The 15,688-nt window shown below is 42.8% G+C and overlaps 1 protein-coding gene across 7 annotated transcripts in view; it reads right to left on the minus strand.

Moving 5' to 3' along the window:
* Positions 1–15,688, minus strand: part of GAB1 (GRB2 associated binding protein 1) — a 130,718-nt gene that overhangs the window by 102,592 nt on the left and 12,438 nt on the right. Inside the window, exon 1 of one of the 7 annotated variants that reach the window (XM_047797968.1) lies at positions 12,479–12,681. The exons of 3 other annotated variants lie outside the window; for them this stretch is intronic. In XM_047797968.1, coding sequence (XP_047653924.1) covers positions 12,479–12,613 — 135 coding nt within the window. In that variant the 5' untranslated portion in view covers positions 12,614–12,681. Of the gene's footprint in view, positions 1–12,478; positions 12,682–15,688 lie in introns of those variants that run through there. 3 more of the 7 variants (XM_047797970.1, XM_047797969.1, XM_047797971.1) reach the window with 3 other exon arrangements.

Here is a 15,688-nt window from a genome sequence, read left to right on the forward strand (position 1 = left end):
ACTAATTGTTATTTATGAATGCCAATATGCTTTATTATTGCAACATTATCTAAAAATACATTTTATAAGAGAACCACATATGACAAGGAAAATGGGTAAACGAATAGAGCAATTCAAAACCACAGAATTGCTGAGTATCACAGCTAGACACGACCTGATCTTGTGCGCTACATGAGTGCAATTCCTATTTAAATGGAAACCTGACTGTGACCTCACAGGGACAGAGTCCCTATTTTATTCACATGTGAATCCCTCCTACAGAGCCCAGCATGTGCCAGGCCCTCTGTAAATACATTTGAAATGAAAGTACCATGCTTGCAGGATGAATGAAATTCATCTTAATGTAACAGTTTGTAATCTCACAAGGAAAGACTTCTGGCTCTGTTCCTTCTCCAAAGAAATGGCTTATTGTTCATTTATATATTAGTAATGAATAAAAGCCCGAACGGGAGATCATGCCATGGCAGTCCCCAACTAATGGAAAGGATATAAGCCAAAAGTCTGTATGGAAGTCGATTCATTTGAAGCGAAAATGCATTTTCCCAGAGAAGCAGTGCATACACAGAGGCTCACTTCTCTGGCCAGCCCACAAAAACTTCCTTAAGTACATAGTTCCAACAGACTAACCACCAGGCAGAAAAACGTGCCCTGGGAAAACAGGCCCAGCACCCCACGGTGGGAAGCCTCTTGCTGCTGAAGGCTCCTTCAGGATGAGAGATGGGGGGATGGCGAGCAAGAAATCAGACCAGGGTAAAAGCTGTCAGGAATGAGAGAGAAATAATGGCTTACTCTCTCCCTCCCACCCCCAAACTTGCCTTTGGTTCCTCTCAACCACTAAGCATATGCCTATTTGGATGGAGCATCTTCTGTATGTCGGGCACTCTGCTAGCCTAGCCCCCAGGGGGCACAGCAGAGACCATAATTGACACAGTTTTTATAATAGGGAAGACAGACACTGAACGGTCAGAAAGGAGAACAGGGTGAGGGGGAGCAGGGAGAGGTATGATGAGCACAAGAGGACAGAGTATAAGAAAACGTTAAGGTATCATTTCTTCATCCCTCTATCTACATTAATTTCGTCACTGGAGTGAGAAGAGGTAAGAGACACAACCAAAAAGCAGATGCAGGGAGTGCTTTCATTTTTGTCCTTTAAAAAAAAAAAAAAAAAAAGATCCCAAAGCCAACTAGTGTCGGTGAGATGACCAGCACTGACCTGGGCTGGGGAGTGGACTGCAGACACTAGAACTGTAGCAGGGACCACAGGGCGCAGAGAGCGGGGGACAAAGGACAATCATGCAGTGACTGGGGATGCACAAGGCTGCACCTAAACCAGGAAAAGGCCCTCCACTCTGGGCGCACCGAAGACAGACTCTGCTATGGACATTTAACCTTACAAATATTAACATCTATCCCAACACCTCTTCATTTCCCCCTTCGTTTTCTATAAGCCACTCAGGAATACTTCTACTCTGATGCCTGTATATTCTAAAGAGGGAGAAATTAAATAAACTGCAAATAGTTAAATTTTAACCACTTGTCCTTTCTGAAGCTTCATTACAAGGATGACGACATTAGGCTCTTTTGATTTGCAAAAAGATAAACAGCGCAAGTGGTTGGAAGGTGTCACAGAACCACCTGAGTAGGAAGGAGGCAGACATAAAATAACAGAGAGGCAATCAGTCAAAGTCATTCTTGAGGGACGATGACCTCTAAATAAACAAATCGTGATTCCAGAATGGGCATGGGACACACTCTAGTCCCAGGGTGTCCACCAAAACCAAAGCATCCTCTAAAAAAAGGAAGAAAAATTTTAAACACAAAATTGCATGGGTCCATTGAGTATGTGAACCTAAAATACAGAGTGGCATTTCTACCAGATTCACAGAGGAGGGTAAGATTCAGATACAGAGGAGGGTAAGATTCAATGGCCTGTTCCAGAAGGCCACCACAGCTTCCTGCGTGGCTAGTGGACCCCCATGGTCTATTTTCCACCTCATCCTAGTTTGATTCTTGAAGCACCTGGCTCCCAATCACACCTCCTTCTTAAACTATGATCTCTGGCTTCCCTAACAGGATCTCCTGCTACCAAGGGAAAAATCAGTCTCTACTGCTGGCTCCTCTCCTTCAGATCTACTCACGCTACGAACTCTCTCCACACAAAAGTGTAAATGCCCAGAGCACCCAAGGACTCTTTCTTTTCTTTCCTTTCTTTCTTTCTTTTTTTTTTTTCTGGTGGTGCCTGTGGAACACAGAAGTTCCTGGCCCAGGAATAGAACCTGTGCCTCAGCAGCAACCATGCTGGATCGATCCCCAGCCTGCTGTGCCTCCAGCAAACTCCTGACACTTGCATTCTTGTGGCCCCTGAACCTATAGCTCTAGCTGCAATCACCCTCCTAAGCCTGGAAGCATCTCCTGACTCAGGTTAATGATAAGTAATGGGTTATGAAGGAAACGATGCAGAAGCACCCACACAACTTTCTGGTTTAAATCAGGGAAGGCATCTTGGCTCTTCCACAAATTTCTGTGAGGAGGAAACCTGGTACAACAGAAGGAACAGGGTTTTGAAGCAGCCACAAGTGGGTTTGAATCTCAACACTGCCATACAGCAGCTGTGTGCCTTTGGGAAGTTACTTTGAGCATCTGTTTCTTTATCTGTAAAAATGGTGGCAAGAATACCTACTTTCCAAAGTTGTGTGTGAATTAGGAGATAAATTAAAAAGAAAAAACAACAAAAAAACACCACCCAGCACACAACAGTTGCTCAATAAACAGAGTGCTTGCTCTTCTGTCTGTGGAGGCTGCTGTTATAAGAATATAGATCTTCTGTGACTTTCAACAGTTACATCTTTATAAACCCATTATATACTGAAAACATAAATAGAAAATGCATTTAGTACACCTAACATCATACCTTAGCCTAGCTCACCTTAAATGTGCTCAGGACAGTTCCATTAGCTTACAGTTGGGCAAAATCATCTAACACAAAGCCTGTTTTATAATAAAGTGTTGAATAGCTCATGAAACGTGTTGCACACTATACTGAAAGTGACATAGAGAAATGCCGTGTGCATTTCAGTTGTTCACCCCCGTGACCGCATGGCTGTCTAGGAGCTGCCCCTGTCGCCGCCCGGCATCATGAGAGAGGATCGTACTGCACAGGATCAAAATGCAAAAATTCCAAGTACAGTTGCTACCAAATGCGGATTTCTCTTCCACCACTGTCAAGTCAAAAAACTGTAAGTCACATCGTAAGGGGGCTGTCTGCACTAGGAAAGTATTGGTTTTTCAATGACATTTTTCCTCCTATTTGTAGCAGAGATTTTATTTTTGAAATTCTGTGGGAAGGTAACTGTTGTCCTTTGTAATCCTTCCACCTCTACCTCTAATATGCCAGGAACAGGAGACCTATGTGATTTTTTCAGGTTGTCCAGCCTGGGAATCTCCTCTTCCTATGTTTGGAAAATCCTTAACCCTAATATAGCAAAAGCAGAAAACTCCAGATCTTCGTTTTCTTAGCCACCCCGACACCGTGCAACACAGTGAAGGCACGTGATCGGATCCATCGGCTCCACCAAACACATTCACTCCAGATTTTTGCATCTTAAGAAATCTCAATGAATACTGTACAAAAACCTGGGTCTGGGATTGGGGCCTCGCAAGCAGCTTCCCGAGGCAAGAGTGGCAGCATTTGGTGTGTGGTGTCAGTGATGTTGATGCTGTAGGATGTCAGGTCTCAGGTCACGGTCCAGGAGGCAGGAGTGATGTTCCCTGGGCCAGTTTAGCTCAGGGATGATAAGGTCCCAAGCTAGGATTTCAGCTTTCCCAGGGAAACTGTGAGCTACCTAATAGCCTTGAGAAACTTTCCTGATGAAATCAGCCAGAAGTTTCTGTTGCTTATGACTGAGAATCCTGACTGATATAATACCAACTCACATGACATTTTATTACCTTCGGTCAAAGGCCACTCTAAGATTTACAAAGCAAACACACACTGTAAGATCCTACCCGTAAGTGAGGAAGTCAGAGTGAGTGGCTAAATAAGATGTTACTGAGCATTTCTGGAATTCTCACTCAAAAGGAATGATAGGGAGGCTCCTGTTGTGGCTCAGCAGTCACTCTGAGTTAATCACCCAACTAATATCCATGAGGATGTCGGTTGGATCCCTGGCTTTGCTCAGTGGGTTAAGGATCTGGCGTTATCTCAAGTTGTGGTGTAGGCTGCAGACGTAGCTGAGATCCTGAGTTGCCATTGCTGGGCTGTGGTGTAGGCCAGCAGCTGCAGCTTCGATTCAACCCCAAGCCTGGGAACTTCTATATGCTGCGGGTGTGGCCCTAAAAAGCAAAAAAAAAAAAAAAAAAAAAGGAGTGATAGGATGAATGTATCACCATGCTGTTTCAATACAAGTATCTAAAATAGGATTTATTTTTTTCCTATCAGGCTAAGAGATGCAGAACACTGGCCATGCCCTAAAAAGCACTCAGTTACCTTCTCACATGCTGTAAGGTATCCTAGTGCTCAAGAATTCCAGTTGGTCCCTTCAAGGACTTAACTTTTTATCTCCCTGTTTAACTATTCCCAAAGAAGGGGTGGTGCCATTCCATGAAGCTGGCTTAGTCAGAACCATCACCCTCTATTCGCATAATAAAAAAATCTTAAAAATGTGTATCCTTGGGAAGAAGACCAGGTAGGAAATGAAACTAGAAACAAGCACTCAGACTTTATCTACTAGAATTGATAGTCCTCTTACAATAACCTAACTTCACTCACCTCGGAGAATGCATTTAATGTCCCCCAGTCACTGCAACTAAATTGTAGAGAAGTTCATATTACATTTTCCTTTGGCTTTTAATCAACAACTTTTACCACTGTACTTCACCAAAAAAAAGTTCTCAGTAAGACCCAAATTACTGTAGAAATCACATGAAAAACAAAACTTTGGCACAGGAAAAAAGTTCTTACTAACAGTAAGCAGCAGGATTCTGAGAAAAAGCAGCTCACAAGCAAACCCTTTTTTTTTTAGCATGATGGCAAGAGTTAGGGAAAAAGGAACTTACAGGAAAAAGAGTTTATGTTGCATTATTCACTCTTTTTTCTTCTTTCTATTTTTGCAGCATCCAAGTAGAACTCCTTGTCCCAAATCAAATTTTATTCTCTATTTTGTCTTCTAAAGGTCTCACAATCTTATGATTATAAAGTCCAACAGTCAGCCACTGAAAAGATAGTAACTCCATGGATATAGGTTTTGGTTCAAAAATAAAAGTTAGAATATAAAAATGTATTTTTGATCTCAAATAATAAAAACAAATTTAAAACAGCAAAAATACTGCTAAAACGTCAATCAGAAGAATGAGAAATGTTTAAAATTTTCTCAGCTCTGAATTCTGATTTTTTTTTAAATATATGTGATATACAGGGGATTATCTCTCTCTCATCATCTCAGAGAAGGACAGAGTGGTGCATCTAGTTATAACAAAGGAAGCGTCTGTCTATAAGCCAGGATTCATATGAAGTTAGATCATCTGCACAAGGCTATGGAGGTTTATGCCACATTCATAAAAGAACCACTTCCTCCTCTACTCTCTAAAATCATTATTAAGCAGGGGTACTAAAAAAAAAAATCAAGCAGGCTGTAACCTGTCTTTCAGAAATGAGAACCTCCTTTAGGATGTTTTGAAGGAAGAGTGACTCATGGAGGGGGGGAGGTGGGTTGTTGTTAAACTGAGACCTTCTCGGTTAGGATTGCCCAGTCTCTTTGCTCAAAGAGAAGCCCCGAGATGGACACAGGGGATTAAGGTCATCGGTGTCACTCTGGGTTGACACTCTTTGCCCCTGGGAACCCCTGCACATCCCAGAGAAGCCCTGCACGAGGGGGAGAGGAATTCCAGAAAAGACTTCCAGAATATCCCCAGGAGGGCCCAATTTCCGAGGGGGTGGGGAGGGGCTGCCAATAAATGAATATGAGAAGGACACACTCCACAGAGAATGGGACACACAGCCCCACAGAGGGTTAGAGCACTCGCATACGATGAGATGACGCCCCTCAGTCATGACGTTCAACAGACAAGGACAGAAAACAAATAACCCTATAATCTGGGGCGGGGGTTGTGAAGCACCAAGAGTCAGCACAACCCTTCGGTGCTCAGGCCTCAAGGGAGTTCATCACAAGCGCGTGGACACATTCTCTGTCCACGGAGGCAGGAGGAGGACCAGACTATAAACGGCCTTCCTCCCTCACTGTTTCCATGTTGGGCACAGACAAGTGAACATGGTTCCACTGGTTTGGTCTGTCCGTTCCTGCTTGTGTACACGCCTCATGAGCGGACAGTTACCACCTGCTCTTAGTATCGGACGTTTCTGCTCTCCCACATGGCGCTGGATGTCATCTGCATGAAGGAGTGGTCCTCTGGACAGGCGTTGCTCAGTTTCATGTGGCTTTCCAGTTCCTCATAGGAAATGGAAACGCCCCCAACCCCTCGCCCACCCCCCCACCCCGGGCCACCTGACAGCTGGGCTCCTCTGTGACATCACTCCTCCGGGAACGGGTTAAATTTTAATGCCATTTAAAATGTCACCCCACGTCTACTGAGCTCTGCAGTTTATAACAAACCTACCAAACTGGACAAGCCAGTCTGGATTATATAACATGTAAACAAGGCGCTGAGGAGGGAGCTGACAGGACCGAGGCCAAGCTGTGAGGATGGTGAAATGAGATCAACTTCACTACACCTGAAGGCAGCCTTTCCGTTGACTGGCCCCCCTGCTAGCGCTTTACATCTCGGGTAAAGAGAATACAAAAAGCGCCAACAATAACAAAAAGGTTATTATGTGTATCTCCAATATGCTAGTAAATCACTAAGATGAATTCAAAGGGACACAAAAGTCAATATTTACATTCTCTCCGTTTTTGCAATCAGATAACTCATATGGAGTAACTCCTATTCAAACCTAACAATATTAACACATCCTATAGAGATTATAGGTAATTAGTATCGTCTTCCCCACACAGGCGCTATCAGTTTAAACGTGGGCCAAGTGCCAGAACTCAAGTTTCACCAGTGCTGTTATAGGACTTGTAAAAACTGATTTATAGTTTTGTGCATGTATGTGTTTAAGAAACAGATGTTACATCTACCACCTTCAGAGATGGTAAGTACTGAAACGGGTAATATTCCATATTATATTAATTCTAGGAGACATTAAACTGACACAATAGAGAAGCCCCAGGAATATTTAACATGTTATAATAAAAAAGGAAAATAATGAACTAATAATCCGAGTTATTCATATTAACCCCACATTGCTTCCTGAATTACATGATTACAATCACCTCTAAGTTCTTTCTTTTCAACAGGCTGGTAGGAATCAACCGGGGGGAAGAAGCTATAAAGAATCAAAGTTGTATTTATATAATCGGTGAAGAGTAGATGGTGATCGTGTAAATTTAAGAATCATGCACAACACTGGAAACATTATAAAGAAATCAGTGAAGTTCAACAAAAGCTGGCTGAAATTTAATAACTTCAACCCAGAAATTTAAAAGCACATATATTTATACACACATGCCTGGCATATAAAATGTACATATATGCTCATTATACTGCTCGTTAAAAATTTAGGACTGGGTTTAATGTACCAGAGTTCTTTCTTAGGTTCTGAGTTTTTTGTTTTTCAGGTTTTTTTGGCCGTGCCCAAGGCATGTGGAAGTTAGCAGGCCAGGGATTGGACACGCACCACAGCAGTGACTCAAATCACTGCACTGACAATGCCAGATCCTTAACCTGCTGAACCACAAGGGAATGCCAGGTTCTCAGTTTTTCTTAAGTTTTTTTCTTTTTATTATTTATGTGTGTATGTATGTATGTCTTTTTTAGGGCCGCAACAGAGGGATATGGAGGTTCCCAGGCTGGGGTCCAATCGGAGCTGCAGCTGCCAGCCTACACCACAGCCACAGCTGCGCCAGATCCGAGCTGCATCTGCGACCTACACCACAGCTCATGGCAATGCCTGGTCCTTAACCCACTGATCGAGGCCAGGGATCGAACCTGTGTCCTCATGGATACTAGCCAGATTTGTTTATGCTGAGCCACGACAGGGACTCCAGTATTTTTCTCTTTTTCAATAGCTAGAATCAACTTGATTCTTTCCTGTTTTTGATGCTCCATATTAGTGACTTAAAAAAAAATCAGTCTTCTCACAGACATAGAGAACAGACTTGTGGTTGTCAAGGGGGAGAGAGGAGGGAATGGGATGGACGTGGAGTTTGGGGTTGGTAGATGCAAACTATTGCATTTAGAATGGATAAGCAATGAGGTCCTGCTGTACCACAGGGAACCATATCCAGTCTCCTGGGATAGACCATGATGGAAAAGAATATTAAAAAGCTAAAAAAAAAGCACCAATCAGAGGTGCTTGATTGGTGAGAATCTTATTAAATGTACATTGAGCCTATTATTTCAGAAGCTTTCACACCAGTCACAAGGGCTGGTGACATCAGGCTCTATCTTTCCATTCCTAGGAGGAGTAAACATGAGGCACAAACTATGGAAACTACCACACTGTGGAAGCACTCACAGCTTCGACAGATTCTAGCTTCAACTGCCACCACATTTCTTTGTCATCCTTACCCTTTGCTGCAATAGGGAAATGGGAAGGAAAAAAAACAGTATATGTTTTTTGAAAAGCTCCTGGTGATTCTGATACTCTCCTGAGTATCAGTAAGCTGCTCCCAAAATGTGACCTAGAGAACTAAAAGCATAAGCACTGCCTCATCTCCTCACCCTAAAAGGCACTACTTCAAAATACCTAAGAATCTCTGGTTTCAAGTGACTTCTTCCCAACTGGTTTTAGAGCCCAAAGTTGTGGTTTCAGGCAGAAGGGTATCAAAAAAAGTCGAAAGTGATACAGGGAGTTCCCGTTGTGGCTCAGAGGAAATGAATCTGACTAGGAACCACAAGGTTGTGGGTTCGATCCCTGGCCTTGCTTAGTGGGTTAAGGATCTGGCATTGCTGTGAGCTGTCGTGTAAGTCACAGATGCAGCTCGGACCCTGAGGTGCTGTGGCTGTGGTGTAGGCTGGCAGCTACAACTCTGATTTGACTCCTAGCCTGGGAACCTCCATATGCCATGGGTACAGCCCTAAAAAAAAAAAAAAAAAAAAAAAAGGAATACAGGTCACAAAATGAGACTTTGTAAAGACCATGTCTATGCAGAGGTGAGCCGGACTACCATCTTGATGATCTGAGCATCCACTGGGTAGGAGCTGACTCCACGGGCACCCTCGTTTATCCTGTCTGTCCTGTTCTCATCATTTGTGTTCACATGATAAGCCTGCATAAGAGCTTCCCCAGCAAGGCTCACAAAAAGAGCTTCAGGACTAATTCTGCAAAGACAAAAACCAGGCAGAGTAGGAACTCAAACTTGTCCAGGAGAGATTACCAAAAGCTATTTTTGAGACAAGTTCTACGGTACCTTTTTTTTTTTTTTTTTTAAAGGGCCACACCTGAAGCATATGGAGGTTCCCAGGCTAGGGGTCAAACCAAAACTGTAGCTGCTGACCTATGCCCCAGCCACAGCAATGGGGGATCCGAGATGCATCTATGACCTACACCACGGCTCACAGCAATACAGGACACACTGAGCAAGGCCAGGGATCAAACTGGCACCCTCATGGATACTAGTCAGGTTTTGCTACCACTGAGCAAGGACAGGAGCTCCTATGGTACCTATTCTTTAAAAAAAAAAGGGTGGCGAGAAAAGATCTGAAATTTCTGCAGATGTGAAGGCAGAAAAATAAAGTTATTTTGTTCAGAGGGTAAGAGAAGTAGCCTAAATAGCATCTTCTAAAGTGTTTCCCCTCCAAGAAGAAAAAGTAAACATTTTACAGGCTGGAATCTCTACACTCCTCCCAGAAATTCCCAGGGCCCAGGGCTCACGTGGCCTGCCTCGCCTCCAGATTGCCTAGATCTGCTGGCAAGTAGTCAAATACAGTTATTCAGAATATGGTAATGAGGCTAACAGGGTGCTCCTGTCACGTAACCCCACCCTCTCTTTCTTTGTGTGAACTGAACCTGTGCAGGTTAAGACAGGCGTGCCAAACACTTGCTAAGTGAGATTACTGAAGCTGGCTAAATGACTGCCAATTTAAAATAAGCACTGAGGGAAACCGGCTTTGTCCAAATGTGTGTCGTCTTTTAAAAGGAGTACCTGGATGTTCAACTTACTCCCACTCCTATATTCCTCTATGGGTGTAAAAATGTAAGCATTAACGATCGACAATTCTTTCAGAACCATATTCAAACAAAGAACGTTCCGGATTCCAAGGTACTTTACAAATACGATTTAAAAAATAACTTCCCATTGACATAAGTTTCATTCCACAAATGAAGGAATGGAATTGGTGGTTGGGTACATGTTGGGAAGATAAAAGAAAACTAGAATCACAGGCAGGTTTATGAACATATTCATTTATCAGTTAATAAATTTATTCAACATTATCTCTTAAGGCCAATACGGAACATTTCCTTTGTATACCCAGAGAAATCACAAAGCCAGCTAGCTACGCTGGTACCTATCTGAACACTCTCAAAGTTTCCCCCATAAAATCAGATTATCTTAAAAGTTTCCATTCCTCTGTCTCCCTGCCTCCCCCAAAAGCTTTAACTTGTTTCTTCATCCACACAGACATTCCGCACATAGTCTGAATTGTGAAACTTAGGCCATGAAGCTTCTCTGTCAGTAGCCTAGAAAGTGCTGGTTCCAAAAACAATATAAAAAAAATCTCAACATCGCCAGGTCCCTAAGTTCGTCTCACATCGCTGGACCTTAGACAGGAACTCGGGATCCAGTCCCTTAAGTTTAAAAATGAAAGGGAGGTTGGAAGGAAGGTATAAATGGGATTACACACTTACCCAGGGTGACTCATGTTCATATGCTCAGGATTAAACTGAGCAGGGAACCTACAATCAGGGAAGAATTTTTCCTGGGGGTAGAAAGGGGTGTGGGATTTCCAAAGGTGCACTAAAGTGGGAGCTTCTGCGCGGATCAGGTGAGCAAATCCCACGTAATTAAGTCCGTACTACCAGGAAGGCGCAAACACAGGCGAGGCACACGCCTTCCCAACCGGGTGCCGGATAAACCCCTTCCGATGTTTCCCATGCTGCAGAGATTTGATGGAGAAGCAAAAGAGACGGGGGCAGCACAACCATGTACCCTGAACATTACTGAACTTAAAAATGGGTAAGAGCATACATTTTTTTCATGTGTTTTTTTACAACTGAAAATAAAAACGTCTTAAAAAGCGACAGCGATTGGGGTGAAGTTACCATATTGCCACTGCTTTAAGGAGCAGCTAAAATGCTATTACAATGATCAAAACGGTTGAATTTTGGAGATTACAACAACCCACTGAAGCTGGGGGTGGATGTGGCAGACAAGAGTTGACACCAGGCTGGGTGGCAGGAAGCCTGGGTCCCTGCCTACCTCTGCCTGCTGAAACCAACTGGCGTCGAACTCAGGGTATTTCCCTAGATCCTCATTTTTCTCATTGAGAACAGGATGAGTAATAAGTTTTTCTCCTTTCACTACTTTCAGAAAAAAACCTTGAGTCATTTTCTTCTCTTTAAGTATTTCAATCCAAAATCTCAAAGCTATGAAAGCTGACTCTGCCTTGGAAATACAGGACTTAGAAATACAACAGATTCTATTTGAAAAAACAAACAGGGATGTTTTCAAAACTAGAACCTTATCTGAAACATTAGAAATACTTCCATAGCCATGTTCCAATATCCCAGAGTTAACAAGAACATGGGTTTCTCAACACATAACTTTTTTTCCAACTTGGGGAAAAAAAACTGCATTTGCTAAAATATTTAGTAGACATAAAACCTACTATAAGATAGTATCTTTTAGCTAAGAATCACTGAAATCAACAGAGAGATATTAAACACAAATATGTCTGAGTATTAAAAACATACCTTAAAACACAGAAATAAAGAAGCAACAGCCTATGAATTAGGTTAATCTATGCATCTTTCTAGTCAGATATAAGTAATATAAAATCATTAGAAGTCAAAATATATGAAGTTTAATGATAAATCTTATTTAATTACTGAAGAGACATTTCCCTCTGGTAACTCAATCTGCTCACCAAATATTTTATAAGTTTTTCTACCTGTTAAACCAAATCCAGAAATCTGAGGGTTAAAATACTCCCAAAGAAAATCTATCAGCTATCTAATTTTTATGCTACACTTGGGATGACAAATGTTGTGATTCTCCCTATAAGCATTTAGACTTGATTTCGGCAAATTTAAGTATTCTTTGGAAACACCAATCATTATTATGTTGACCAATAAATGCGTTAGAATAACTTACTTAGAAAAAATGTGGAACAATAATTAGAAATACTGAGAGACTCATAAGAAAAGAGGGTCTACCAGAGATATGGTTTTAAATACAGGCAAGCAAGGAAATGAGGTCACCTGAAGTGAAAAGAGCAAGTGGTGAGCCCAGCCTTGGGTCCTTCGTGCCGGGTAGAAGTCACAGGAGTCTAGCCTTTCTTGGTAGAAGCTGGTTCTGGGGCTCCAGCGCCACGCGGCAACAGCCCGAGCGAGCATTCACTCGGGGAGCAGAGCAAAGTGATCTACTAACCAAACTGACTTGAACTCTCGGTGCAGTGAGAGGGTGTGGCGGACTTTTCATATAATGACAATAATGATACTCAACACTTACAAAGCAGATAGGAAGGTTCTCTAAGATCTTGCGGGCAGATGGGCAGAGTGTCTAAGAGGCTGAAATCTTCCTGAGTAAAAGAAGGCGTGGAGGATGGGGAAAAGGGAGGGGGGGCTCATCAAATGACACCCCAGTGCTGAAAAGTCTACCAAACAACCCGGGTACATGACTACCGTAGAACAAATGCAAAAAACGAACACTTTGATGAAGAGATGGTTAGAGCAGGGTGCAGAAGGATTTAACAAAAGCTGATGAGAGCCATCATTTTAGAACCCCCCAAATTCCTTTTACTTTAGGAGAAGGGTGTCAAGATCCTTCTGCAAGGTATACATAGAACATAAAGTTCCCCTAAGGAAATATGTGGAAAAAACAGCTTTCTAGAAACAGAGTAAATTCAGTAGGTAGCTAGAAATAAATCCTTTATTCCTTTTCTACGACTAAATAGCCATCCCACACGGGCCACTTATTGGCCCATTTTCTAAAATAGTCTGTCTCATCTGTCTCTCCTGCACTCTTTCTCTAAAATGGAATTTAAAATCAAAGTTTAGGTTAGGAGTTCTCCTGTGGTGCAGCGGGTTAAGGATCTGATGCTGTCACTACAGAGGCTCAGGTCACTGCTATGGCGCAGGTTCTATCCTCGGCCTGGGGACTTCCACATGCCATGGGCATAGCCAAAAGAAAAAAAAAAAAAAGCTTAGGTTAAAAATAGATTAGAACATCTACATTAAACACCAGGAGAGAGAGGAGAGACAGAAATCTGAAAATAACTCCTTTAGTCAAGTGGAACTACTTTGATGCTCTTCTACAAGTCCATCGCATCTCAACTAACCAAAAAGTAGGGCCAATTGGACATGTACTATAAAGACCACGGGGAAACATAATGGATCTTAGAACTATTTCAGGAAATATGGACTGTATTTAACAATATGCTTTCAGACCCAATAACCAGAATAACCAGAATTTCTGGTAAAGAATTAATCCTCTGTCATCTCTCTTCATCTTTAAGCCATTTATAAAACTCTTGATTCAAGAATGCACATTCTTTTTCAAATCGATACCTACATGACACCTTCCTTGATTTTTTTTTTGTCTTTTGTCTTTTAGGGCTGCACCCACAGAATATGGAAGTTCCCAGGCTAGGGGCTGAATCGGAGCTGTAGCTGCTGGCCTACCCACAGCAACACGGGATCTGAGTCATGTCCACAACCTACACCACAGCTCACAGCAACGCCAGATCCTTAACCCACTAAACAAGGCCAGGGATCGAACCTGCAACCTCGTGGATCCTAGCTGGATTCGTTTCTGCCTCACCATGATGGTAACTCTGATACCTTCCTTGATTTAATGACATCTTTGAGCTTCTTGGTGATGGTCAGATGCTTTCTCAAATTCTAACCTTTCTAGAAATTCCCTTTGAATTTTGTCATCCTCTAAGTATGTTCTCTTTCAGGGAGAGTTTGATCTAAATCACAGCAAGAAAACACTAAACATTTTTTTAAAGCATCATGGCATATTTCCCTTATCTCACAGAAAAGAGGCTCAGGTTACTTGCTGGGTTTTGGTTCGTTCCTATCCCACTCTCTATAAATAATTACTTCTATTGGATTTTCTTTCTTTTCCCATTTTTCCTCCACACCCAACTCAGCATTTCTCCAAATTTAAGGACCACCTACATCAGAAGCAACCAAACTCCACCCAATATTCTGGGATAATCTATGTGGGAAAAGAATCTGAAAGAGACTGGATGTGTGTATGTGTATAACTGAATCACGTTGTTGTACAGCGGAAATTACCATGACACTGAAAATCAACTATACTTCAAGAAAACTTTTTAAAATGGGGAAAAAAGAGAGAGAGAAGCAACAGAGATTTAAGTTAGAAAATACAGTTTTCTGGACCCTGACCTAGATTTACTAAAAATTTCAGAAGAGGGGGAGGGCTCTTGAATTTTCATTTCAGAAGCTACCAGGCGATTGATGTGCACACAGAGGTTTGAGGACCACCGCCCCAAACTGAAGGACACACAGGGACTCATTCGAATTACATATTTAAGTGGCATGATCAGAGCCTCTAAGAAGAGAGAGCAGCATGGCAGTTCTGCTCACCTTCCTTCTGAAATACAGATGGAGGAGGCAAGAAAGTCTGGAGACCAGAATCTGAACTGACTGTGAGACATCAGCACAAACGCAGACTCGCAGGGCCTGCTCTGTGGCTATGGCCAATTACAGTAGCCAGACCTGCGAGAGGACAGATTACATGTAATTTCTTAAAAGTAAACAAGCCGAGCGGCTCATGAACAATGAATGGTGATATTCAAGCCAAGAGGTAATAAAAAGCATGAATAAATGACTCAGCATCCCCCTCCCCACCCAGAGGACAAGTGGTTGTCCTCCAGCGAGGATCAGTGCGAGCCAGAAAAATGAGTACTGGGGGAACGATTTAAACGATAACAGACCTTTTGCCACTGGAGAGTGATTCTGCCTCTCTCCCTTCTGATAGGGGGACAGACACAGCCCCACTCTCTGGGGTCCAAAGGCTCAGCCTTTTCAGTGACGTTTTCTTAACCTCACTGAAGCCAGCAAAGGAAACGCCTGGGTCCAGGGCTGCACCATATGTGCTCCTGAATTACAGCTCTTAATGCAAACACAGGGCAATAAACCAAATAAATAATCCAGCTGTAGGAACCAAGCTTTATGAAGGATCCCTCTCCATGAGGGTTTCCCAATTTTAGCAGAACTGATATAGGGCTGGGTGATTTTTGGTGGCAGGGCTACCCTGTGCACAGCAGGATGTTTAGCAGCCTCCCTGCTTTAAGCCACCACCTGCCAGCAGCGCCCCCAGGGGTGACAACCAAAAACACTTCCAGAGGTTGCTAAATGTCCCTGGCGGGGCAAGAAGCCTGGCCTCCCACTCCCACTACAAATCAGTGCCCTACACAGACACATCATGAAAACATTCAC

Source organism: Phacochoerus africanus, chromosome 10, assembly GCF_016906955.1.
Source record: "Phacochoerus africanus isolate WHEZ1 chromosome 10, ROS_Pafr_v1, whole genome shotgun sequence".
Classification (NCBI taxonomy): Eukaryota; Metazoa; Chordata; class Mammalia; order Artiodactyla; family Suidae; genus Phacochoerus; species Phacochoerus africanus.